General features: G+C 46.7%; 1 protein-coding gene across 1 annotated transcript in view; it reads right to left on the bottom strand.

Annotated features, from left to right (window-relative positions):
• Nucleotides 1-27,597, bottom strand: part of DPM1 (dolichyl-phosphate mannosyltransferase subunit 1, catalytic) — a 247,399-nt gene that overhangs the window by 57,914 nt on the left and 161,888 nt on the right. Inside the window, exon 6 of the mRNA XM_069651161.1 lies at nt 172-267. Coding sequence (XP_069507262.1) covers nt 172-267 — 96 coding nt within the window. The remainder of the gene's footprint in view (nt 1-171; nt 268-27,597) is intronic.

The following is a 27,597-nucleotide window of genomic DNA, read 5'->3' as shown; positions in this document are numbered from 1 at the left end:
ATGCATGCGTCCCTCTACAAGCAAACATTTTTAAGTTTGAAAGACTTTAAAACTACAATCAACAGCAATACATTAACACATTTTATTTTGCTTTTTGAACTGGATTGGGATGCTTTTCACAAAGAGGATCAGTGAATTTAAACATCTCTCTGAAATAAATGTAATGCGTACCTTATCATTTTTCTTTTCAAATCCCAGCCGTAAACACCACCATTTCCTTTGTAACGAGTCCCAGAAACAATGTCAAAAAAGCCTTCCTTTTGCTTTCTGCAAGAAAAGCAACCATCATGTGAAAACTATCAGTTATAGAAATGCTAAAAACAAAGAGACCCCCATAGCGAGACATAATGCAGTGAACTCTTAATGGACAATTGTAAACTCTTTGTGACAAACAATTCTGACCAGAGTACATAAAACAGATATGGGGCATCCTTCAGAGAATGGTGGTCCGGAAATAAGGGTGCTGGTAGCAACGTACTGGCATCCTTTCCAGACCGCCATGCCACAATGATGCTGCTAGGGACCACGGATTCCCCCGGCAGGCCTGACCTGCTGGGTTTTCAGGCCCCTACTGGCATGGTAGCAATGGTGCCGGTGCTTCCGTGTCCCCATTTCCATGGAGTATTGTGGGACTCCCTGGAAATGGGGAGTAACCGTTTCCGGCGCACTTGTGATATCCCGGTGGAACCAGGATGGTGGTGGTATGGCGATATCCCGGTGGAACCAGGATGGTGGTGGTATGGCTGTAAGGGGTGGCCAGAAACCCACTGACTAGCGGCAGATTTTTCAGAAACCCCGTAATGAGTGCCACAGTCTCGTAAAATGAGCAACAACTTTATCCTTTTGCTGCAATATCTTCTGTCTCACTGATGCAATCAGATGGGCATCACAATCTGAAGAACGTTCATAGCCCGATTCTCCAAATTATTTTTCTTACAAAATGCAGATTATCTTTTAACTATAATGATAACTAAGGGGGATAACTATGCTGGTTGAGCTCACTGCCTCAGTTATAAACCTTTTACCAATATTCCTACTATCTATACTCTAAATTTCAGAGGGTGCAAGCAGGGTCTTGACTAAGCCAATGACCCAAGCCCAAGGTCATCAAATGGTATATCTTTCCTTGTGATGTCAGGACTAGAAACACTTATGTACAGGTGTTATAAATGACTTATCATATCATGTCAACATTTTCTGCCCTGAGGAAGGCCTCAAATGGTCGAAACACGTGTTGGCAGTTGTTAGATAATAAATCGTGTTGCATCCCATATTGGATAATTGTGTTCAACAGTTGCGGAATTAAAACATTGAGTGACTTCATCACCGAGTTAGGAGCGGAGGGTGCACAATTTGCACTCGCCACTAGTCATTGGCTAGCGAGAATTGACTCGTCAAGTAAGAAATGGTGTGTTGCGTTTATGTAGAGAATTGAGGTGGCGAGTGGCTTTTTATGCCTGCCTAGTCGGTTTTAGCTTGAACTTTTTACCTCTGCGCCCCTATTATAGTAAGCTGATATACCTATCTAATAACATATGTAGCAAGAACACCTTAATAAAAACAATTCCAACTCTGGAGAGTATATATTTTATACAATCATAAAGTATCTCTGAGCAAATGAAGCGTATGGCCTATTTTTCTCCAAACACACAATTGCATAACCCACTTCACGTGACAATAAGGCAACCTATCCCCTGCAACAGTCATCTCTCAATTGTTCAAAAGCTCCATGTGATCATTTCTTTTATAAAACCACTGCTCTATTACTGCTCAATTTCATCAAGAAGAAATTCGTTTTTTAACTCTACATACTACTTTTGCAATATTTTAGTTCTCTTGAAAGATAATATTCTTTTTAATTTACCTTGCTTGGGAGTTGTTAAACATTGTTCCTTCAGTGTTTCAAAACTCGCTCATGATTTATTCAAGTTAAAATGTTTGGGTAAAGCAATTGTTTAACAAAATACAGGACTCATATACAAGCACCAGAAATACGATTACAGTGAGTAATGTACCCGTTCTAGAGCTTGTATCTGCTTAGATCACATATTCTGCATGGATTAGCAAGCAGTATCTCGAGAAGGAGGTGGTAAATTAGAAGGTACAGCAGCAAAGAGATGTTTTAGGACCGCTTGTCCCACCTGTGAATCTGCTTTAGAGTGTGTGTCAATGCAGTAATGCTGTGTGAATGAATGGATGGAACTCCATGGAGCAGCTTTGCAGATGGCGTCTAGAGGGACGTTTGCAATCAAAGCTAAGGTAGCTCCTGTACATCTGGTAGACTGTGCCCTAGGGGTGAACAGTAAGACTTGCTTGGATAGGGAATAGCAGAGCTTTATGCACTTGACTAAGTGGAGATGACGTTCTTTGCTATGTGATCGCCCTCTCTACCAGGCACTATGGAAACAAAGAGTTGGTCTGTTTTCCTTAGAGGTTTTGTTCACATAGTACAAGACTGCCCGCCGTACATCAAGTGTATGGAGGCTTCTTTCTGTTGACTGATGGATTTTGAAAGACGGTAGGAAGTTCTATAGATTGGTTTACATGGAACTTTAAAATTAATTTGGGAGAGAATCTGGGATGTGGAGGACAACCTTGTACCTTGTCCTTCTCCATAATGAAAAGGGGGCCTATAGCTCACTTGCTTGTCTTATGGAGGTGATAGCTTCTAGGAATGCAGTCTTGCAAGTAAGATGTTTTAGGGTGGCCTTGTGCGTAGGCTGAAAGGGTGAACACATGAGCTTGGAGAGCACAACATTGAGATCCCAACCCGGAGGAGGGTTGGAAATTGGGGGTGGGGTATAGCATCTTTACCCCTTCCACCAATGCCTTAATGACAGTGACTTTCCACCAGGACACTTTATTCTATGAGGAGGTGTAAGCGGACAGGGCTGCCAGATGCACCTTTATGGAATTAAATACTAGGCCGGAGTCTAGTAGGTAAAGCATGTAGTGTAGAATGTTAGCTGCAGAACATTCTATTGGGTTTAGTGATTGTGATGTGCACCATATCACAAATCCTTTCCACTTAGTGGCCTAACTCTAGGACTTCAGGAGACAAGCTGCCAAGTTCATTGATTGTGGGCGTGAGTGGAGGGATGTCCCTTTGTGTTGTATCAACATGTTGTATGGGCACGGGAGCTTAATTGGGTCGCACATCGAAAGCTTGAGCAGATGTGGAAACCAAGGCGGTCTCGCCCACATAGAAGCAACCAGAATCAGAGTTACTTGTTTCTTGTGCACTATCTTGTTCAGGAGTGGCATCAGGGGAAAAGCGTAAACAAATTTCCCTGACCAGTTCATCCACAGGGCGTTCCCCTTGGACCATGGTTGGAGAAACCTAGACACGAAGTCTGGGTATTGTACATTTAGGTTTGTGGTGAACAAGTCTATTGGGGGGTGACCCCCATAGTGAGAATATTCTGTCTAGGATATCCGTCAGGTTGCCACTCGTGTTCTTCTGGTAGAGGGTGTCTGCTTAGAGTGTGTGCCAGCGTTCCCCTGGAACATGTTGATATGTAAGGAACATGTTCCGTTTGTGTGCCCACTCCCATATTATTTGGGATAGCTTGGACAGAGTGTGTGCCTCCTTGCTTGTTCAGATAGAACATGGCTGTGGTGCATTTTGTGAGGACCTGCACCGTTTGATCGTTGAAATGTTGCTGAAAGGCCTGAAGAGCCTTGAAGACTGCCAAGAGTTCTAGGAAGTGATATGTCTTTGGGCAGTAACATGTGTTCACTGGCCATGGGCTGGGTGGTGGAGGAAGTGGGCCCCACATTTTTGCGAGTGAGGCGTCTGTAGTTAGGATTGCTTGTGCTGGTGGAGCGCGAAAAGGTTTTCCTTTTAACAGGTTGTCCTTGGACCACCAGCGAAGAGCCTGAACCAGGGTTAGCGAAAAAACCACTAGATTCTCCCACTGTCCGCTTGCCTGAGACCACTGTTTCGCTAACCATTCCTGCATTGGATGCATGCGCAAGCGCGCGTCTGGACCCAAGTGAATGCATGAAGCCATCATCCTGAGTAAGCGCATTGCTTTGCGTACAGTTATCAGGCGACCAACCTTGTAGTGAGGTACCTGCAGCAGCATGTTCTGTACTCTCTTGTTTGAGGGGAAAACCAGCTCCTCTTGTGTTTAGGATAGCCCCTAGAAATTGTTTTATTTGGCTGGGGACTAGACTTGATTTCTTCCCGTTTATGGAGAAACCCAGATTGAAGAGAAGGTTTGTCTTCTGCATATTTAATTTGCAAATTTGAGGAGTTTCCCCGGGGATTAGCCAGTTGACCAGATATGGGTATACTGGGATGGAATTTCTGTGCAGGTGTGCTGCCACTACTTTGTGAATACTCATGGTGCCGAGGCGATGCCTGATTGGGCGTACTTTGAACTGGCAGTGTACTTCCGCCATCCTGAAAAGCAGGTATTTTCTGTGCACAGGGTGCATTGAAATATGAAAGTATGCATCTTTTATGTCCAAGGTCGCCATGTAGTCTCCCCGTTTTAGGAGTGGAATCACCTCCTGGAGCGTGGTCATACAAAACCTTTGGGGTTTGACATATTTGTTTGCAGGGCACAGATCGAATACTGGGCGCATGGTACGTTTTTCTTTGGCACAAGGAAGTAAGTTTAATAAATACCCTTGTTTACCTTGTTTGCTGGGATGATCTCTACAGCGTCCTTCTCGAGCAGCGCCTTTATTTCCTCCGGCAGTATGCCTTGTTCTTCTGCCGTCACTTTCTTACGTCTCGGTGGGCAGTAGGGTGGTTTTTGTAACAACTCGATACAATATCTGCCTGCCATGGTGGACAAAACCCACTTGTCCGACATTATGCCCTTGCATGCGTAGGTGAAGTGAGAAATTTGGCTTCCTACTGGAGTGGCATGGGAGGGGACCTGAAACAGCGTGCCATTGTTTGGGAGGTGTTGAGCCTCTCCCAGGTGAGGTTCTGCCCCATCCTCTGCCCCTTTATTTCCTCTTTGAAAATTGGAAGAGCAACCGTGGCCTTGTGACTGGCCCCAAGACGAGATTGACATTGTGCACTCTCGCCCCGAAATCAATAAGAGTATGTGGAGCCCCCATGAGAATATGATTTGTCAACTGTCCAAGGGATTTAAGAGTGTCATACTCCTCCTTGGCACCCTGAGGGCGTCTTCTACGGCCTTCCTGAATAACACATTTGGCTCCACTGGCATGTTTAAGAGGGTTGCTTGAGTCTCTACCTTGAACCCTGACTGTCTAAGCCAAGCACAGCGCTTGATGAGCATCTCTTCCGCTATGATGCAGCTGATAATGCAGGACGCATCAAGGTTATTCTTCAGGATGCAGATTGAGATCTACTTGCCTTCTGAAATAGTCTTTAGTAATTGAGCCTTTAGTGGTTCTGGGACGGCTTTCATTTGGCATTCCAATCATCCCATTTGTGGCAGCCGTAACTAGCTAACAACGTAGTGTTGTCAGTGATTCTGGTCTGGTATGTTGCAGAAGAGATGACTCTTCTCCCGAAAGTATATATCTTTTTGCTCTTCTCGTCTAGCGGGGCTTCTACCGACACCAGGGGAGTGCCTGCCCTTTTCCTGGTGGTGGTGCTGACCACTAGGGAATCTGGCTTGAGTTGACCCCTGGTATACCGGGGGTCTGTGGGCTCATCTATTCTAGGGTTCACCGCTCTCGTGAGACTAGGCGCCAGTAGGGGTGGTTGTATAAGTCTCTGGACAGACTGCAGGAGTGGTATAAACTGGGTAGCAGACCTTTTGTTCCCCAGAATATTGTCCACATAGTTTTTGTAAACCTGTGCCTCCCGAGTGTCGATTAAAATGCTGTGCCACCTTTAGTAGCAGTTTGTTGTAATGGAGTTGATTGTAAATAGTGGTCTAGCGACTGAATCACGTAAATGTAGTCATAAAGCTGGTCTTGGCCCTAGAGCCCCCCTGAGACCCTGGGTCTCCTTGGTCGTTACAATACAAGTCCTGAGAGGGGTCTTGGTACGTTGAGGCCGGAGTGTCTAGAGCAGAGGTGCTAGGCTGTGGCTCAAGACAATACCTTTTGGCAGGGGGTGGCAGTGTCGATGCCTCAGGCTGGAGGCATCTTTAAGAATTGTTAATTGGTCAGGATTTCTGTCCATGAAGTCTACAAAACAAGACATTCTCCTTACAATCTTATTGAACTGTTCAGGTATATATTCGCATGTGGGCGGGATACCTGACATGACAGGGGTGGCTTGGGAGGGAGTGACATCTGGGGAGCGACATCCTTGTGGTGCTTGGCACCTGAGAGGGTGTCTAAGGCGATGGAAAACCCTGTCTGCGTGTCTTTTGGGGCCAAGGGCGGCAAAATAAATTAACTTTCGGCAACCTCGCCTTAAGCAGAGAAGCACTAATGTGTTTCTTAATGAGTTCTTGAATTTTCTGCATCTTTTTGGGGGACGCCAAAATACTGTTTGCCGCCCGTTTCTCGGCACGCGAAAGAAGGGCCTTTTTATGTTCGGTGTCCTAACCAAGTTTCACTTTTGGTTTTGGGGAACTGTCGTGAGGCGAAAGTGTGCGCGATGGCCCAGAGCACAGTGAGCTTTATCCCAGGACACCACATGGGCCTTGATGCTCAGCGGTACCATTGAGAGTCGGCATTGGGGTATGTCCTTAGTGTGTTTGTGCCTTGGCCGCTGGGTGTCTTCTCCACAGCAGTGTCGTCTTCACAGAACAACCGGCCTGCTGCTTGGAGTCGAAGGCCCGCACTTGGGGTTCCGACTAAACCACCCTCGCGCTTGGCATCACTCATGACCCAGATACTGCCCTCGCTGGAGTCTTCAGTCACGTCGATGGAAACCTGCGTGAGGGGCCCAGCGTTTGGACCGCCGATCCATTAGGGTTTTAGGCCAAAAGAGTTTACAGGATTTACAATCCTTTTCGGCGTGATCCCTCAGAAGACAGTGGTTGCAGACTCATTGCGTGTCCTTCCACAGGGATTTTCTGTGGCAGGAGGGCACAATGTAAATGAGGTTTTGTCCAATATATTTTAAAAGGGCAGAATGGCGAGAAAAGTAGTAAGAGGATGATGGAATAAGCATTCTCTAAAAAGGTCAGTATGAAGATCCTCCCCCTCTCTCCCTACTGTAATGGGCTTAAGCCCAAAGAGGCCCGTGAAGGCCGCGTCTGGTCATGAGTCAGTCATCGACGATGATGATGGTGTTCGTCGGGAGCAGTCATGCAGCAGGGCAAACAACAAAGGAAAGCAAGCCTGATGCACAGCCATCAACTCTGCCACCTGACTACTTCAGGGACCAATTTTGTACCCAGCGGAGAGTTCTGGAAACTCCTTCACCCATGCATTCCCTACGCCGGCCACAAGTTCTTTCTCGCCGTTGTTGTCAACATGGTAAGAGCATCCATCCACATAGACAGTGGGCATTCCCTCACACTTGCCTTCTTCAAAGAGTTTGTGGGGGGAATTAAGGTATGCCTCCATGTTGTCCTCGATTTTTAGACTTTCGTCCTCAAGACAGTTTTCTCTGGCACAATCATGCAAGTCAGCCAGACCTTGCGCGAGGGCACTCGTTTTGGCCATATCTGACCTCCACAGGATAGCCTTGCATTGACAGAATCCAGGAAGTTATTCGGGAATTACTCACATTTCCGGCCTGGATTCTGTCACTTTGGAGATATTGCAGAGGCTGGTGTGGAGTCTCCACTATGATGTGTTCCCCCTGGATGAACGGGCGGTAATTCTTCAATGCCCACACCGTTGCCAGGAGTGCCTTCTCACAATAGTTGAATTTTTCCTCCACAGAGGATAAAGTTTTGCTCGCATAGGAGATTACTTTATTGACCTTGGCATGCTTTTGGTATAATACTGCCGTCAAGCACGTATTAGAGAACCCTGTCTCCAGGAAGAACTCCTTGTTTCTGACAGGGTAAGCTAGGCAAGGCGCTTGTGAGAGGCTTCTTTTGAGCTGTCTTACTGCCTCGGATTGTTCTGGACCCCATTCCCACTTGACCCCCCGCCCTTCAAAAGATGAATCAGGGGTCTAGTGATCTCTGCGTAGCCCTCAATGAACTTTCTGCTGCAATTAGTCAGTCCAAGGAGGCTCCTTAGTTCCCACAGAGTTGTGGAGTCTTTTAGTTTCTGAAGTGCTTCCACTTTCTTTTCCTGGGGACAGAGACCCTGAGGAGTAATCTCATGCCCCAAGAAATTAACACGGGTTCTACACCACTGTGCTTTCTGAAAGGAAAGTTTTGCTCCGGCGGCCCTCAACTGTGTCAGAACATAACGGATCTCCGTTATGTGTTCCTCCACAGATGAACTTTTGATGAGGACATCATCTACATAAGCCAGGTTACCCCGCGCACCCAGGTCGGGCATGGCCTTGTGTAGGAAAATGTTGAATTCATTGCCGGAGTTGAGGTATCCGAAGGGAGTCCGGGTCCATGTGTACTGCTGGCCCCTAAAGGTAAAAGCCAGTTTGTATTGGTCCTCCCTACTGACAGGCACGGTCCAGTATCCATTGGTCAGGTCTATTGCAGTGAATACCTGTGAACCCTGGATCTGGGCCAGCCCTTGGTCAATGTAGGGAAGAGGCCATCGGGAAGTATGGACCTGTTTGTTGAGCTCCCTAAGGTCGGCGCAGAGTCTCCACTGGCCGTTTGGCTTCAATATTCCCAGCACTGGATTATTGAAGGTGCTGTGGACTGGACGGATTATTCCCCGGGACTCAAGGTTCTTAATTATTTCAGTAAGGGACTCCATGGATGCGAGAGGCAAGCGATATTGCTTCACAAACACTGGAGTCATGCCAGGGTCCGTGGGAATTGTTGTCGTGTGGATGTCGGTGCGACCACAGTCATATGAATCTACCGCAAAGAGATCTTGGAAAGATCTCAAAGGAAGCCTCTCACAAGTCACGCAGGCATCAGCTAGGTTCCAGAGTCACGCAGTCATCAGCTAGGTTGACTCTCTTCCACCATCTGCCTGAAGCCTGGAAAGACTTCTGGTTTCGCTATCTCTGCGGCCTCCTCCAACTGGGTGGAGAAGTCCCTGGTCAGAGTGCTGATTTGGACTGGGGGCTTCAGGTGGGAAAGGCAGCCCTCATGGACCTGGAAAATCACCTCATCCCTTCTGAAGTCACAAGTCACATCTTCCTTACCATAAGGGCAGGAAGTGTACACCAGGAAGTTACCCCCATGCCGGGTGAAGATCCTGTCTGGTGTTGTATTGTCATCACTGTCACTGTCAAAACAGTCCTGGTCCTAACATTTAATTTCCTAGATCAATGGAGAAATGTCAGTCATCAACCGCCATTCCAATAATGGTGCCTGCGGCTAGAGTGATACTCTTTAAGTCGCTGTTATCCACCTCTATTGGAATGGTGTCATGCTCTATATTGACTAATGGTGTTGGGTTTACCCCCAACCCTTACTGTTGGAGAGAAGCATTTAGATGTATATAAGCATCAGGGTTTTTCAATTTTTGTCCTCTTACTTTCACTTCCAGGGACAATTGTCGGGTCCTTTCTGGGATGGTGACTTCCTCTTTAATCTGAATTTCAACTGCATAAGGTAGCAATTGAGCTGACCTAAATGCTTTTTCTGGATCATCAAAGCCCATGGGATTATCCGCTAATCGAGACCAAGCTTTGACGTTTATTGGGTCCAAACTAATGGCAAAGCGATTGAGAATGTCACTGGCTAAGTAAAAGGCGGTAGTGACGTCTCGCACGACCCAACAATTATGGACTATGCTCTTGTTGCCAATGGAGATTTTGAGCATACACCTGCTTTGCAGGAGATGTTTGGAATTAGGTGCTTCCAGGTCCATTTCCCATTTGTCTATCAGTTTGAATGTGGGAATGGCTGGATCTTTTGGGAGTTGGCGGAACATGGCTTCGCTGATGAAGCTCTTACCAGTGTTCACACACACTCGGGCGAGAACAGAGTCCTTCCCATCATTTAACTGAACAGGGATGAACAACTGCTCGCCAATTTGCTGAACATCAGCCAGGCTCTGAGCTGATTTCACATCTTTCTGGACTATTGGAGTGGGAATGTCTGATTGTGAAGTAGCAAAGAATTTCAGGGTGTTTCCCTCCAGTGTGGAATGCCACCTTAAACTGGGAGGAAGGTTGATTTTCAGAAATAGAGAGGACCCCCCATCACCAGTCTGTTGTCCTACTGCTATTACTGTCACGTCTGGAATTTGGTTGTTCTGGAAGTGAAATTGTAGTTGTCAGATTTGTGTTCAACCATGTGGCATGTGCCGTTTAGACTAACATGGTTGACACTCTGTTTTAATTTTATTGGTCGGCTAGTCTGGGTCCAGAGGACCTTGTTTACGCAATCTATTAGGGGTGACAACCTTCTCAGGAGGTCATTACCTAGTAAACAAGGGGTGCCCTCTGGAGTCACAACTATGACCGGGTGTTTCACCTTGTGTCGCCCAATTTTAATGTCCAAATCTGCAGTCCCCTCGACAGGAATTTCCTTCTCGTCAAAGTTCTGAAGTTGTCCAGGAAGAGAGGTGAGAGGAATACGGTAATTCTCCCCCCTTCCTACATTTAGTGCATCAAAGGCCCTTCTGGACAGAAGGGTAGCTTGGGATCCAGTGTCCACCAGTGCCACAATTGTTCCCTGCCCCTGTACTTGTACCGGGGCATAATATCTTCCCTCCTTCTCCTCAAGGGGGCACAGATAATGCACATTTTTGGACAACTGGTGGGCTAACTTTCTGGTTTTGGACATTGAGAGAGAAGAAATTTGGGCAGAATTCTGTGGAGTGTCTCGGGAATCTGAAAGAAAAAGTTGGCAACTGGAAATGGGAGTGTTTTTTGGTTCCCCTGGTTCCAGTTCTGGGCCGCCCTCCCCCTTCTGGAGGCAGTCATCAGGATGGGTTTCACCCATGGGATTTTGGTATTGTTGTTTCTGGGATAGGATGATGGGCGGCGACAGCTCGATCCCCACCTCTACCCAGTCTATTGATGCGGTTTTGTTCTGGGATAGAATGATGAGCGGCAACAGCTCAATCCCCACATCTACCCAGTCTATATTGGACTCCCTTGGGACCCATTTTTCCTTGGGAGGAGTTCCCCCATGTCTGAATGAGAAGATCCTCTTCCCAGGATCCGCTTGGAATCCCTCTCCCTCAAATTGGAAGATCTGTACCTCCTCCTCAAAGTGGGTCTGTTTGGGTACTTTGTTTCTCCTACCCCCCCCCCCCCCCCCACCTCTGCTCCTTGGGAGGCAGACTTTCAGGGGCAGGGGATTTTGTTTCCGGTTCCTGGGTTACCAGGGGCTGTTTACAAGTGGGGATGGCAGCTTCCTCCAAGGCCTTACACCCCCCTTTTCCCCTTCTGCCTCTTCCCTGGGAACCGGTGGGCTATTGTTCTGGAGCACCAGGTCCAGAGTTTGGGGCATTCTGTGCCAGCATGCCCATCTGAGTGTTCTGTTGAGCCCTCAGCATGCGGCCCAAATCCTGTGCCATGTTCTGAACCTGGCGCTTAAGTTGTGAAACCCGCTCAGGCTGATACGGGGTCCTGTTTTCTCCACTGGGCTTATCCCGGAAAGGGTAGCTATCCCTTCTCTGGTAATACCCTGGGTTGGGAAGATTCGGGTACCCCTCCACCCTTGGCCTCCCCTCTCCCGGATTAGGCTGTCTGGGCTCAGGGAATTGGGGAAAGAAGGATGGATGGTTTTGGGGTTGGAAGTTGGGAACCTGGGGAAAAAGTTCTGCCCAGGATTTGGTGAATTTCTGCCCTCCTGGGGGAAGTTAGGAGGGAAGTTCCCCGGGTTAGGCACTTGGCTGGATCCCCCCCCTTGGGCTGGAGGAGTCCACACAACCCAGGATGGGTCGGTTTCCCTTGTAGCGGGGACTGACATAATCAGGGGAGTGAGGGACCCCATTTATGGGACTACCTCCTTGGCTCCCTGTCTGTGACTGGCCCGAGGGCCTTCTGGGCTTAGAATTATTTTGTGCAGGCAGGTTTTTAGGCCACCCCCATCTCCAAATCTAAAAACGGGGGCAACCTTTACCTCTGCCACCTTGGCAGCAGCAGGGGTGCTGTTGGTTTTGTTTTTTTTTGGCCGATTCTTGTTTTCCACCGGTTTCTGCACCTCATAGATGGGGTTGGCTTGCTCAATGACCCAGTCTAAAGATCTTTTCTCGTGAAAATCTTTCACGAGCTGGGTCATTATGTATTTGGGGAGAGCATGGAAAGATGTGTTGATGAATTCTCTGCTGTCCATGCGCACCCTTCTGGTGGTCTGTGCAAAGGCACGCTTCAATTCTTGCACAAATTCTTGTGGGGCCTGATCCTCCCCACATTGCAAATTGTAGGCTGCCTTGCGAGCCTCTTGGGGATTTCTATGCACAGAAAAGTGTTTCAAGATGGACGCCCTTTAGGTGGACCATCTTGAATGATTTTGGTCCTCCAGCCCCGCAAAGAAACTGGAGTATGCTCAAAGAGCTCCAAGTGTTCCCACACAGAATACTTGGAGTTCTTGTGATAAGGCGTGATGACACTCCTGATTGCCTTAATCTGTTTTAAGGGGTCCTTAAGCAAGGACCTTTTTGGCCTTGCTTAAGGACCCCTTAAGCAAGGCCAAAAGCCCTGGTCCATTCATCCTCCGACTCAGAAGCACTGCTCCCAGAGGTGCCCATCTGATCTTCCAGGTTTTCCCGGATTCTGCGAGTCTGGGAATGGCTGACAGAATGTGGGGACCTGGTCTCCTGTGTCCTGTGACACGCTCAGAGGAGTCTTCAGATCCCTTCTTGCTACCAGGATTTGCTGGGTACACCCCCCCCCCCACTGACCTAAATAGGCAGAGGTTTTCAGGATGCCCTTAGTGGACCTACTCTCCTGGGGTTCCCCACTAAATTGCACTGGGCTGGGGTGCCCATACCCGGATGCCCGCCCATCCATTCCTGGGTGGTACTGGCCTATGAGCCCCATCCTTTTGGCTGGATAGTAATCTGCCATCCCTGTGGCCCTGTGCTCATGTGCGCCAGGGGACATGAGGGTGGCAGAGTCCAGGGGCTGGGAGAGATGAAGGCCTCTGGTACTAGGGCTCCTGAGGTTATGCTCAGGTGTTTCCCTTTCCCAGCAAACTTCATCTCTATCAGCCCCTGCTCCTTGTTGCAATGCAAGAGCCTGGGCTCTCAGTTCCTCAACCAAGGCCTTACTAGACTATCAGTCTCTCCTGCATGGCTACCTGTTGCTGGAGCCTATCATTGTGTCGACAGAGAGCCTCATTTTCCCTCTGTGCTTCCTGGTTGGTCCTGGAGTACTGGGCCAGTCTTTGCTGCAGGAGGGTTACCTCCCGAGTCCCATCCCTACTGGCCTGCTCCTTTCTTGCCAGAGCATCTTCCACCCTCCTGGTGTGCTCTAGCAAGTCGTGATGCTCTTTTTGGAGGTCACCCAGCCCCTGGAGGGCCAGGTGATTTTCTTCAATTGTTTCTTTTAATTGGCAGACTTCCTGGCCTGAGGTGTCCCTTTCCTGACTAAGAGCCTGCATCTGTGCCGCCAGGTCGTCCCTCTGCCTTTGAAAGGCACCAGCTTTCTGGCGCTCTTCCTGAAATTCTGTCTGGGTGTCCAGGTCTTTCAGAATCAGTTTATTGCTCTCTTCTTTTTCTCTATCCAATTGGCTTTGCAGGGTGGCTACCTGCTTTGTGCATGCCATGTTGAAATCTGTTGCTCCAGCTTTTTCTGGCTCTGCAGTAAGGAGTCCAAACTGTCTTGGTGCTCCTTCTGCAAAGCCAGAATTCTGGTATCCTGGTCAGCCTTTTCCTGTTGCAGGATATCCATATCCTCCTTCATTTTAATGATGTATTGTCTACTCTCGTTTTCTGACTCCTGGCTTCTGTGCAGCCTCTGCTCAGAAGAGACCAGGTCAGATTGGGCCTTTTCTAACGACATCTGTTGCCTATTTTCCAGATCTTGGCCTTCAGCACATTTGTCCTGCATAGCTCCCATATATAGATACAAATATGCCGCTATCCTGGCAATCCTATTGTGTTCATCTTTGGCCTTAGGAGCCATATATATCACTCAGGGCCACATTTAAGGGACCCTGATCTCTCCACATATCTGACCCAGTTGTAGTGACCTGTTGTGTGATCGCCTGCAACCATACATTTTGGTCCTGTTCAGACCATTCACCTCTCACAAACAGTTTATGTAAGAGGTGCTCCCTAGCTATCTTCATATCTACCAAGGTCGTCATTCTGGAGATTGATTTCCTTCCTGACTTACAGACGTTTGTATTTTAGTTTGCAAAACAGACCGTTTCCTTAGAGCGTTCCTTTGAGGAGTGCTTTACAGCATAACACAGCGTGGTGATCTAACCGGATATGTATCCTGTCAGCTGGCACACTGTATTAATCTGCACAAGTGATAGATCTAATCCAGAATCTCCCGGCTCAAGCCCCCACTTTGTTAAATGACTCCAATCAAGCAATCCCACTAAGTCAGTGCCTGGTCTGGGATGCCCAAGGGAAGCCCTTATTTATATATTTTTATGTCCAGTTCGTGTACTCTGGATGACAACCCTTATATAACACCCCTCTCCTAGAATCCCCCTGACCCCACTGCGCCAAGAAGTAAGTTTGTTTTGCAAATTTAAAAGGTTTATTTGAGAATTAAACAATATATATATATAACACTTTTATAATAAATTAATAATTGATATCCCACTTGTGAATATGAGCAGTAATCAGCAATAGGTAATCCTACAATAGCACAGTTCTGGTGACTTATGACTAGTAACAGGGGAATAAGGTATCAGAGAATGCTTTATGGTTTCAAGGAGATGCAAAGATGAATAAAAGGCAGTACAGAAATAAACCTGATATGATTTCAGCAAAAGATAATGTGATCACTTTTTCTTTGACAATTCACTCCCCCCCTATGCAATGTAAGGAGATGGAAGTAACACACAATTCTCAGGAATACACACAAATGCAATACAAAGTTCCAGTTCCCCCCACCAAGCTTAGAGGAAAACAGGTATGATTTTAAACACAGGCAAATCCTTTTAAATGTGGTGGCAATGAAGTGAAAAATATACTCAAATTGCTTTTAATTCCCTATAGGAGGTTCAGGGTGAGTGAGTGATACTTTAAATCAGTTCAGGCTAGCCCTATCAATGATTCAGGGATGGTTATCAAGTTGAAAACAGAATTCCGTGATGGAAGAAAAAGACATGTTTTTACACATGGCTGGAATGAAGCAAAATGCCAAATCCCGGCAATTTAGTTGCGTGCGTCGAGCGCAATTACGGAGGAAGTATAAGGAGTAGAAAGACGGTTTTAGGCTCGTTGGAAAGCTTATCTTAGCTTTAAGATGAAAGTTACATTTCGTTCCTAGGACAAATGGTTCCGGAGATTTTGTGAAGGTAGATTCTCGAAATTAAAATAAAGCTCCGAACGACAAATGATAGTTTTGCAGCTTTAGAATGACAGAATGACACTATTTCTAGGATGCAGTTCTCAATAGGTTAAAATAGTTTGAATTAGATTAAATTAAACTAAGAGATTGGGTTTTGCACAGTTCTGGCTGAGTACTCACACTATATTTTGGACAGGAATGCGACTTCGTCACGGATCGGGTCAGGATTGGCTGCGGTTCTCTCGCCACTTGGTACTGGTTCTGTGCACAGCGATCTGGGTCAGCTCTGCTCTGCTGGTCTGGCACTCGGCACTGTACAGTTCTCTGGACCTCTGGTCTCTCTGGATACAGCACTGCTTTCTGGGTCTTCTACCGGTTCTGGCAAAAGTTCTTGGCAAAGAATTCAAACAGCTCGCCCGGCTGTGAATAGTTTGGTTAGGTTTTGAGGCCTGCTGAAGAGAACTCAGCTTGTGGGTTAGGCCTTTGCTTTAAGTTCTGGAGTCAGAGTTCTAAGTTCTGGTCTCTGTCTTGCTGGAGTCAGTCCGGATCTCTGGATGTGAAGTCGTCTGTCAGCGTGCTCCGCAAGGAAATGAAAATTGAATGTCCCTACCTGTCCTGCACTGTCTCCTTTTATGTGTTTAGAAAGTCGGTGGGTCCGCTCCTTCTGCATGCCCAACCCTCTCAACTTATCATTGGCCAGTTCCTCCTCTCTCTCTTGATTGGGGGAACCGAGTTGTGAGTCAGAGTGATGCTGCCATTTACAATCTATTGAAGAAACGCCCCTTTGCTTTTGCTTTAGAAATCATTCTCATAACTAAACCTATTTCCCAAATGCACAAGTGGTTGACATTACATGTACAGATTGCAGATGACTTAAGGTAAATTCTGGCCCAACTCTGATCTTCCTGGTGGCTTGCAATTCAAAAATGGCAACTTATTTTCGTTTTTAGTTGGTTTACCAATGTTAAATCTTTACCAAAAATTACACAAATGTACACCCCCCCTTCTACACATATTCCAGTAATTTACTAGGTCTCTAGCATAAGCACAGTGTCTGCAGTATTAATAATTGGCGGGGTCGGTCCTAGAACACCGCACACATTGGAGTTTGGTCTCAAATCGTGAGGGCCTTTTCCATTTTGTGGACCCCCAAATTGCACATTTCTGTGAGCTTAATACAAGATTTTATAAGCAATTTAATAAAACATACATTTGCTGCAATATGAATTCACACTCCAGTCTGGCCCGCCCCTAGGAACTGGGAGAGTCAGGGATCACATGTCTCTCCTACCAGGCAGAGCTCCGTTTACAGTCAACACCCAAATCAGCATATCCTATTCAATGGAAAGAGTCTATTGTGTCGGCTGAGGTCAGCAGGCCAGGGAGCCACTCTGCATTTGGTTAGCATGTCCATGTGATCTCCTGGGCTGTTGCTGGTAAGGGCTGGTGTGAATGCTTCCCATTGACAGAGGCCCTTTGAACTGTTAATTGAATCAGCCTGCCTCCTGGGAACAAACCTTTGAAGTCCCAGTTAGCTCAGGATCCTCTTTCATTCCTGAGATACAGTTCTACTGTCAGAGTTTAGACCACTAGCGCTGGCTTGTGTCCAAAGCTGGTACTGCACCCATTTTTTTTAGGTGTTGTCTTGAATTTGACAGGAGGATTTTGCTTGACAGCTCTAATCCTTGCTGCCATTGTTTTGATGGGCATCCTTACCGTAGAGTGGTGATGTGGAATCCCCCACAAGAAGGTTGAATCTTTAGAGTGGTCTTGTGCCCATGATTTTAGCAACTTTTTGACATCAATTAAAAACGGATTTTGAACAAAGGGTCTCCTGTATTAGCTATCTTGCAGTGTTTGAAATGGACATTTTGAGCTTGCACTTCAGAGAAACAGAGGTGATTTCAAGTCGCTTTTGATCTAACAGGCACTGCTATTTTTCCCTTTGGCACCAGCTTTCACCCCTTGTGCTTCCGGTCCATCACGCTTGCACTGGTGGGTGGCAGGTTAGGCGACCATTTTGGTGTGCGCAAAACTGCGCGGTTCTCCTAGTTCTTGGATAGAATGATGGGCGGCGACAGCTCAATCCCCACATCTACCCAGTCTATTGATTTAGTTTTGTTCTGGGATAGAATGATGGGCGGCGACAGCTCATCCCCACATCTACCCAGTCTATTGATTCAGTTTTTGTTGCCGCCTAATAATTCAACATGGGTCAAAACCCTTGACAACCTATAACCCACCCATTAATGTTATATTGTGCCTACCATCGGATAGTTGGCAGGAAATTTAGTTTAGGAGTGGGTTGGGTCTTCAAGAACCATTACTGTTTTTATATATGCACTTGATACTATGTGTAACCACGTGGTTAAACGGCTTATAGCTGCGTGATGGCCAACTAAAAAAAAAAAAGAAAAGAAAAAAGAAAAATGAGACTTGCTACTCCATCCCTCTTTCTGTTTTTGAGTACGGAGACATCATGCAGCAGGCAGTTTGTTTAGCTGAACGCTACGCAATTAAAAAGGGCTGACTGCAGGTGTCAGTACTTTGGTTTAGAAAAAAGAAGATCCAATGGCTTTTCTTTTTTCTAATCAGAAGGGCTGACACCTACAGGCAGCCCTTTAACTGTGCAGCGCTTCAGCTACTTGGCTGCCTTAGGTGTCAGTGTTTCTGGGGCTAGTTAGGGGTGAGCCCTTGCAGGGCCACTTATAGCGAGGCATTTTTGGAGACTGCCGGGGAACTGCCTCGGCCTACCTAAAGCCCTGCCAAGCCTTTGAACACAGCATTCCATTTTTGAAATGCATATACAGGTGGGTGCGGCTCAGCAGTACTCTGTGGTCGTTCAGCACTCTCATCGCAAGCGTAGTTTGCTGTTTCATTGAACTGTAAGTGATTGGCTACTCGCTATGAAGGTATAGTATTTTCTTAGTACACTCACAGAGAGAATTCCTGTCCGCATTTAGCGTTCCGCGAACTCTGGCCATGCTTCTTTACTTTGAGATTAAGTTAGTTAAAGGGATGCAGTTAGGTTAATCTCTGTAGAAACGTTTTCCTTCGGTCTCGGCTTTGAAGCATTTGTATTTGACATCTTTTATACTGTTCGAGTAGGACCATTTTGGGGCATGCGGGGAACTGTAGTCTCGAGGTGTTGCTTCCGGGAATAATGAGTCCAAACAGATTATGGACAGCACAAGTCTTAAGGGCAGGGTGAACTCAGGGAATCCCACTCCATCCACCCTCTGGGATGCACATCGGTTAACAGCTAGATAAACTAGGTTCCCGGGGTCTCCAACCCTCATAAACAAGGATGGGGAGTTTCTTCAAATCACTACAACATACTATTTTGTTCTGGATTTAGGTCCAAGTGTGGGTACAGGAGTGAAGTTGTGCTTTAGTACACACAGGCCAGGTGTTATATGTACATACATACAGTGAATTATATACAATAACTATTTATAATAGGATTTTTATCGATTTTCAATATCAGAAACCAAAACATAACTACGCATAAAAACATACATAAAATATAAAACTTTGGAAAAAAAAATAGCGTGTCTACTCCTTATTAGGCATATTAACGCAGAACGGTTAAACATACAGTAAAGAAAATATAACGTTCCAAAGCTTAACACATTTCTTAGCACAAACTGCATGTTCTATAAATTATTTCTTCCATCAAAATATATTTATCAACATACAGTTTCTATTTAGACAGTAGGGGTACATCTCTGACACCCCTTTTCATAGCTATATTGTTCTTTGCAATCATTGAAAGCCATTGATGGGAACAGTCTGTCATATTTGGAAAGGGTTTCAACAGTTCCTGTTACCAGTAAAATCAATTTAGGCTCATTCACCCACATCATGAACAAAAACGTAATATCGTGGACCAGAATCTTCAAAACTTTGGACATCAACCAAACCTTGCCGCAATACCTACTTCTTGGGGGAAATACAGCTTCCTGCCAATCTTCTAATTCGATAGACCAGATATCAATTTGATATAGGAGTTTCACTTTAAATAGAGGAAAAGTGGTAAAGAAGAAGAAAGCTCGGTATACTGTCAAAATACATTTTTGGGTAAGGAGTTACTCATTCAAATTTGCCACAAATGGGGTTTGGAGTGGTAGATTACAATTCACCAAGTGCAGTTCCATGAAAAGTATACATAGTGAAACACTTAATCATCTGACAGATTAAACAAGATCCTAAAATGGTATCAATGTGCCGTCAACCATCACATCCTTCAATAACAATATTTGATATCCCATGCAACTTTTAAAGGGGCTACAACTTAGTTTGGGCAAGTCTCTGTTGTACCAAAGTGGTTCCTTAAGTGTAGCCTTACCAGCCTACCCCACTGCCTTTACGACTGCTGCCCGAGCATGGATGACTGACCTAGAGACGGTTCACAAAATATTGTGCCCCTCCCCCCACATCTGTATAGTACCTGCAGTGGGGATACGTTGCCCATCCAGACCACGCTGGTTTTAATGCAGGGTGTGTTTCTGTTTCCACAGAGCCAATTATTTGCCATTGCCATTTGTGCAGCCCAGTACGAACGTATAATATCTGGGAGGCCGATACGAGTATTCCACCCTATATTGAATAGTGTGTATCGAGCATTTCTGGATTGGGAGTACTGCCAGATTAATTGTTTCAAAGAAATTAATAATGTTATTAAATTCAACTTGCAGGATTTCGACCTGGGGGTTTTGGGGGACTTATAGTTAACTTGTAAGCATTATGATTTTAAACAAAGCGTCTATCCTGAGAAGGGCAGAGGCAATGTTTAACAGCATGTAAACGATTGGAATCTCATGGTAATTGGAGCAAAATATTGAGCTAGAAGATCTGCTTGTGCTTTCCTCACCCGGATAGCCAGGAAAGTGAATGTGTCCTCAAGTATCTGAAACCTGCAATCCAATGGGATTACTTGTGGGGCGCCCTTGCAAAGGGAATAACATTGATGTGTGCCAGTTCACCTGCAGGCAACTATAATGTTTGAATTTCTCTAGCATTTCCAGGATTCTTGAGCTGGACTGCCAAGGCTTGTTCAGGAAGAACAAATCATTTGCATACAACGCAACCTAGTATTCGTGCCCGGTCGGCCAGTGAAAATATTCGCAAGCTGGGTAAGTTCTAAGGCAGATCGCCTGGGTTTCAAAGACCAAGGTAAATATTAATAGTGGTGGCAAGGGACACCTTTATCACATTCCCTTCAAGGGGCAAAGGACAGGAGGATACTCCATTGACTTTCACAGAGGTAGTCCGTGATTAATATTAACAAAGTTACTCACTGTAGGGACTACCTTACCCCTAGTCCATAGTCCCCTTTCCTCCATAATTGTGGGGCATTCTGTCCTTCGGAACGGGACCGGAGCACTTTTGTTAAAAAGCATTCAAAATAAAAAAAGTTTGTCTTTCTCTTTTTACTCGGGGTACCGCACAAGGCCTTAACCCCACCCTCCTGAGCTCTGCCCGCGCATCGCCCTTCAGTTGTTTTCTATCGCCAGGTCTGCGACCATTTAAGCAATAATAGAGGGTATTTGTTAGAGGGGACGGCGGGCGGGCATAAGGAGGAAAGGGGACTATGGACTAGGAGTAAGCTAGTCACTACGGTGAGTAACTTTGTTATACTCCTACATCAAGTTTCCTTTCCTCCAGCTCGAGCTGAGGTATCCAGATGGTGTGCTGCAGCTTCCAGGAGTTCTTGTGCCAAAACCCTGGCATCTGACAAACCGGCTTTGAAGTCGCCTAGCCCATCCACAGGAATACACTCCTGGAAATCAGCCAACTCCTTTCACAGCTTCATATTAGCTGCTACCAGGATCAGCTTGGTATTTGCTTGGTGAAGTAGCAGTGCTGAGTTGGGAAAGACTTTCTTGCCCAAAGAGTCCAGGATCTTATCTTCCTTGGACAGAATCTGAGCTGTAGCCGTACAGGGTGAAGAGACAGGCTTGGATTGAAGCATGGCGGCCGCTACCACCATCAAAGAAAGGAGCGGACAAGACACCAAGGCTATCTCCTCAGAGGTGTGGAGCCTATAACGAACATCACTTCTCTTATTGATATGTAGCCCGGTGAGGGACTTATCCCAGACCTTGCGGGACTCAGCCAAAATGTCCTTCTGGAGGAACAGGCCCGTTGCGCTCTTCTGGTGATAAGGTGAATGCTCCCGAAAGCATCCCCTCCTGCGAAGCAGGGGCCTCAGGTACTGGAATGTCAAAAAGGGCCATCATATCCAAGACCTGGTCATGGAATGCTCGAACAGAGCAGGGTTGCTCATGGCTATCCTGATCTGCTTGAGGGTCATCCAGTGAATCGAGAGCAGACGGTTGTACGCTGCAGGTTTTAAAGTGCTATCCTGTTCTACCGGTGTCTTCCCAATGGGAGACAACGGGGGTAGGGAAGGAAGAGCTGGAGGCGGACCAAGAGGAAGAGGTGGTTTCACCGCAAGAGCTGCTAGAGCCGCCGGAGTGGAAGGTGGATCTCCTTGAAAAGACCCTTAAAATACTCCTTCATAGGCTCAGCGTGGATGAGCCTCTGAAATCTCCCGAAAAACACATCCTCTGATGAAGGTTTAGGCGCTGGGATAGGCAGAGGCCTCTCATATGGGGCATACCCCCACAAACGCACTGAAGATGGTTGTCAGGAAGGCCATCCACCAATCAGGTTCACATAGAACAGTGGAGCAGAAGTAGGCAAAAGCGAGACAGTATGTGGCAGCGGCATCCGAGCATGCCAGTCATAAGAAGGGCAGAACAGATTTTTACCTTCCACCTGAGGTGAAAAAGGCTGATCAGCCCGAAAATTCCCAGCACCCGCCGTCGAGAACGTAGGTGTAATGGAAGAATCCAAAATATCCACTGTGGACCATGAGGGGTGGGCTGCCATTTTGTCGATGCCTGAAGAGAACTGCGTGACATGTGTAGACGAGGCAATCATCTCCTCAGGTTGGTCAGGGGACTTAAGCAAAACTTTAGCCTTGAAACAAGGATCCTCGGCAGAGCCGGTACTGGGGGGTCTCGGATGTTTACTGGACATCTTGGAGATGGTCCCAAAATGAGCCTCCAGAGGAGGAACCTCGGCAGAGCCGGTAACAGAGGAGTTACGATCTATGACCGCCCTCTTTGCACCCTCGACAGAACCAGTATCACTGCGACCCAGAGCGCGGGAATGCTGAGGAATCACCCTTACAGACAAGACCTTACACGTAGGTCTCTCGGTTTTGTCGGTACAGACCTTAGCCTCAAAAAGAGAAACCTCGGGTTGCGTCCTGGTATGTGTAGCTCCCTCGTGAGGGGCCTCAAGCCGTCTTGGTACAGAAAGCTCCAGAAAAGGAGGCTTCAGGGCGTGCCCCGGTGTCTGTGTGCAAAGCTCCAGAAACAGAGACCTCGGAGCGAACTCCGGTGTCCAATGCCCCAAATGAACTGGGCTGAAGTTTACCACCTAACAGGTGACCCTCGGAACATGGTCTGGTCTTGGCAGGTCTGATGTAGGAACACTCTGAGAAAACGCTGGTTTGCCTATAAGGCCTGCGAGACACCTCAGGGGAAACCCTGGTGGAAGAGCTGCTCTAGCCCCTCCTGGACCGAGAAGACCACGGCAAGGAGTCCCCCGGCCGGGGCATCCTAAAAAGTAAGGAACTTACCAGGCGTCTCTTCTTTTAGTCAGTGAAAAGCTGAAGATGAGGAACACGCTGAAAGACGTCCTGCCACCGAAGAAGACAGCTTTGGAGTGCCCGGACGGAAAGGGAATCGCAGTAGAAGCACGAATCGCAGCGGTGGTCCAACCCGAGACACTCCAAGCACAGAGAATGGGAATCCGCCCTAGCAAAGCAACGTTCACATGAATAACAGGACACAAATCTCAGACGCTCCGGCATAGACGGAGGACTACGTGACCGCAGAACCGGAGCAGGAGAGAAGCACAAGTATGGAGGAAAGGGGACAGGACGGTAGAGTAAATAGTTTAACAGTTAACTCAACTCACGAAGCTGTCACCAAAGGCAACTTTATACATTACTGCACAAAGTAAACGCCAATATAATTGAATTAAACGCCTATTCAAAATCAATTGCTATTACTGCCAGGGGGTTCGAAATAGTGGTTAACCCATAAATGGCGATGTGAAGTCTGCATGCAGATATTCGTTCTGGTGGCCATATTTGAAAAAATGCCACATTGATCTCGACAAATCGGTTTTGGCTTTACTTTCAATAATCTGTTGGCTAATACTTTCACCAATATTTTGGCCTCCCCATTTATCAATGAAATTGACCTATAAGATGCACAATTTGTGTGGGGTTTGTCTTTCTTGGGGATGACTATGATAATCGCTTGTCTCAAATCCAGGGGGAACTCAACACTTTTTCAGCTTGTACTAAATATGTCTGGCATCGTTTTAGTCACTTTGTCACTTAGTTTTTTCCAGCTCTGCATTGCAAAACTGTTGGGGCCTGGGGATTCCCCTGATTGGAGATTGCTTATTGCTTCACAAACGTACTTTTCAGCAATATCTCATTTAAACACAGATTTTTATTGTTGAGTAATGTGTTGAAATTGAATATCCTCTAAAATCTCTTCCACAAACAAAAGGCATGTAACTTGTCTCTTTTTTGGAGCAGGGCAATCAACTTGCAAGTTTTGCTGCCCATTTTGTAAATTCTGCCCCTGGACTCTAGCTAAGTGTGATGTGATGTGTTGGTTATTACGACTGATATTGCAATCTAGTTTTGAGACATAATCTCTGGGTAAGATGTCACAAGTATGAATGAAGTTCCCCTTCAAGCCTCACGACTTCAGTGTCTAGTATACTAAGGTCCCTAGGACATTAACGTTCTCCTGCACCAATAATCAAAGTAGATTCCCTGCAACGTACTGCTTTATATCCTTCCTATATCAATCTCAATTCTTCGACCGAGTCTGTATTTAATGCAAAAATCTGTTAGTTTATGAAGACTTCCCATTACACATCGAAAACCCAGATAGTAAGAGTACAAGTGCTGTGAACCTTTTTCGGGCTGTGCACGGCCCCATGCATTGACGGTATTAAGGGAGAGTATTCAGAGATTGCACAGGGGAGGAAGCCAATATTCCTGTGCGTGATGTGTGTACCCATTAGGAATAAAGAAAGAGAGCCTGGACATATATACAAGCACTGCAGTTGAAATTAATAAAGCTTTTTTGAGGGTTTAGCGTTCTCTAGACATGGATCAGACCAGTGGCTCCGACAAAATCACAAAGTCTTGAGTGGAAGATCTCTTTTCCCTTTAATTCCCACTACTGGGTTAAGAACGTCATTGAAGTCCCCACCACTGATCCATAGATCCACAGAGTGATTACTGAGAAAGGCATTGAGCTGCTGGTGAAGGTTCATGTCAAGAGGGGGAGATGCATATACTCTAATGACCTTGGTTAGCTGAAATGGGATGGGTTTCCTAAATAATATTGTCCCGTGTGAACCTCTAGTGAAGCCTGCACTATGGGATAATTACTTTCTTTAAAACAATTACAACTGTCACCCATTAGATGCATTTCTTTCAATAACACTTGGTCAGACTTGTGTCTAATGAGGTACAGGAGCGCCACGCCTACCACATCAACCATTAACATTCCAGGAAAGGCAGGCAAATCCATGAACACCAGCCAGTCATGGCAACAGTGTAAAAAACTTTGTCAGAGCTAATCACAATTCAAGCCCTGAGAATAGCTATTTCACAGACTGGAATGTACCACAAATACAACAAAACCCTTGAAAAACATCCTAACTCACCCTACCCTATGTAGAACTGTGGATGACTCCTGTCTTACTGTTCTCCCTCACCTCACTTGTGTTCTCTGACTCGGTTTGTAAATGGTTTTACACCCATTTGTCTAATCCAGGAGTGCACAACTGATTTTGACAGAGGGCCTTACATGATGGCTATAGTGGGCCGAAAAGTAAATGTGGGTGGGGCGGTAGGCGCGGTGGGGCGTGGCAGGAGGCTTTTTCAACCCCCAATATTTATTAAACACATGGAAAAAGAATACGTTTTTGAGATGTAATGATTTTTATTTGTATTTCAAACTTACATTTTGTACTACTCATTTTCCATTGTTAACATTTATTTCTATTTAGTTATTGCATATCGTTGGTTTAATTAAATTATATATATTTTATTGAGCCTTAATTGGACATTCCATTATTTTGGACTGCTATACTTTGCTGTTTGGGTTGCCCAAGAGGAGTATGGCCTTCGTTGAGTCAGGTTTCCACAAAAAGCAAAGGATGTACATCTCCCAACTGCCTGTTTAGCTTTATTTTTGGGTTCCCTCTTGGAGTGCAACACGATGCCTCATGGTCCCCACCCCCCAAGCAAACACTGTGCCCCATGGCCCCCACTCCCCAAGCAAACACTATGCCCCATGGCCCCCACCCCCAACCAAACACTATGCCCCATGGCCCCCACCCCCCAACCAAACACTATGCCCCATGACACCCACCCCTCACCAAACACTATGCCCCATGGCACCCACGCCTTAAGCAAACACTATGCCCCATGACACCCACCCCTCAACCAAACACTATGCTCCATGGCCCCCAACCCCCAACCAAACACTACACCACATGGCACTCACCCCTCACCAAACACTATGCCCCATGGCCCCCACCCCTCACCAAACACTATGCCCCATGGCACCCAACCCTCAACCAAACACTATGCCCCATGGCCCCACCCCTCAACCAAACACTATGCCCCATGTCCTCCAACCCTCAACCAAGCACCATGGCCCCCACCCCCCAAACAAACACTATGCCCCATGCATACATACTCATACAGACCCCCAACCCCCCCCACCCCTGCATACAAACTAGCAAGTATACACCATGCACTCATACAGACCGAAAACCCAACTCAGCACACAAACTCACAAGCATACACCAATACACCATGCACCCATACAGACCCCCACCCCCAACTCACCATACAAACTCACAAGCATGCACCCATACAGACCCGGACCCCCAACCCCACATCTCAACACACACTGCACTTGCACACAAACACATTCAGGCAGACCCGACACACACACCCCGTCCGCATCTCAACACACACTGCACTTGTACACAAACACATTCAGGCAGACCTGATGCACACACCCCCATCCCCTCGGCATCTCAACATGCACTTTCACACAACAACAAACATTCAGGCAGACCTGACACCCACCGCACACCCGCATCTCAACATAAAAGCAGCACAAAGATCCGACACACACACACACACACATCCCCCCCACCCAAAACAAATCTGTACTTACCGGACGACGTTTTGGAAGGCAGGCTAGCTGCAACACTGGCGAGGTCTGGTACTACGGCTGGCGTGGGCCTGCCAAGGCTGAAATGCCTTCCGACATTAAGCCTTACTGGCCAAACCAGCCATAGTGCTGGCCCTCCATTGGTGCAGCGCACACGCACTACGTGGCTCGTAGGTGCTTTGTGGTGCGTGTACCCTGAGCCAATGAGGACCAGTGTTTTGTCCGGCCCGGAAGACAGCAAAGACTTTTCCTAATGGAGGGCGGCAGATGCTGCTTGCGGGCCACCCTCCATTAGGAAACTGTTTGTTGCCGCAACTGGCCCGCAAGTTGTGCACCCACGGTCTAATCATTCCTATTCGGTTTCTTGTTCCAGACACACTTCAAACTCATGCCCACTTTTTTATGGTGTTCCACAAGGTAGTGTACTTTGCCCTCTCCTTTTTTTCCTCTCGATACTACTCCTCCATCTACTCATACATTTTCCTATAACCGATCTGAACACTTCTATATCGACGACACACACATCGTCTCATTCACCTACTCACTTCATTCTGTCTCCAAACTGTTTTTCCGCTAAAGAACTCTGAATGACCTCTTTTCCTTCATCTCAACCCATCTAATACAGCAATTCTCTTCTCTGCTAACACCCTACCCATTCACCAACACCCCTCCCTCCTTCCCTTACCTCCCAACCCCCCTTCATCTCTTCACTTCTCTACCTCCACTCGCAAACTTATCTTTGATTCCTTTCTTTCTCTCCACATCTCAAACACTGCCTGGAACTGCTGTTTGTGTTAGTTTAACATCCGCTGTGCTTTAATGTTTATATCTTTTGATTGTACTAAGCTCCTTGCCACTTCTCATTTCTTTTCTCGTATTGAAGTTTGCACTGCCTTTCTTCTTGGTATTCCTGCTTCCCATCTTACT

Source organism: Ambystoma mexicanum, chromosome 3p (assembly GCF_040938575.1).
Source record: "Ambystoma mexicanum isolate Mex_15411 chromosome 3p, UKY_AmexF1_1, whole genome shotgun sequence".
Lineage (NCBI taxonomy): Eukaryota > Metazoa > Chordata > Amphibia > Caudata > Ambystomatidae > Ambystoma > Ambystoma mexicanum.
The sequence above is the reverse complement of the archived record's forward strand: the minus strand, read 5'-3'. Positions and strand labels throughout refer to the sequence as shown.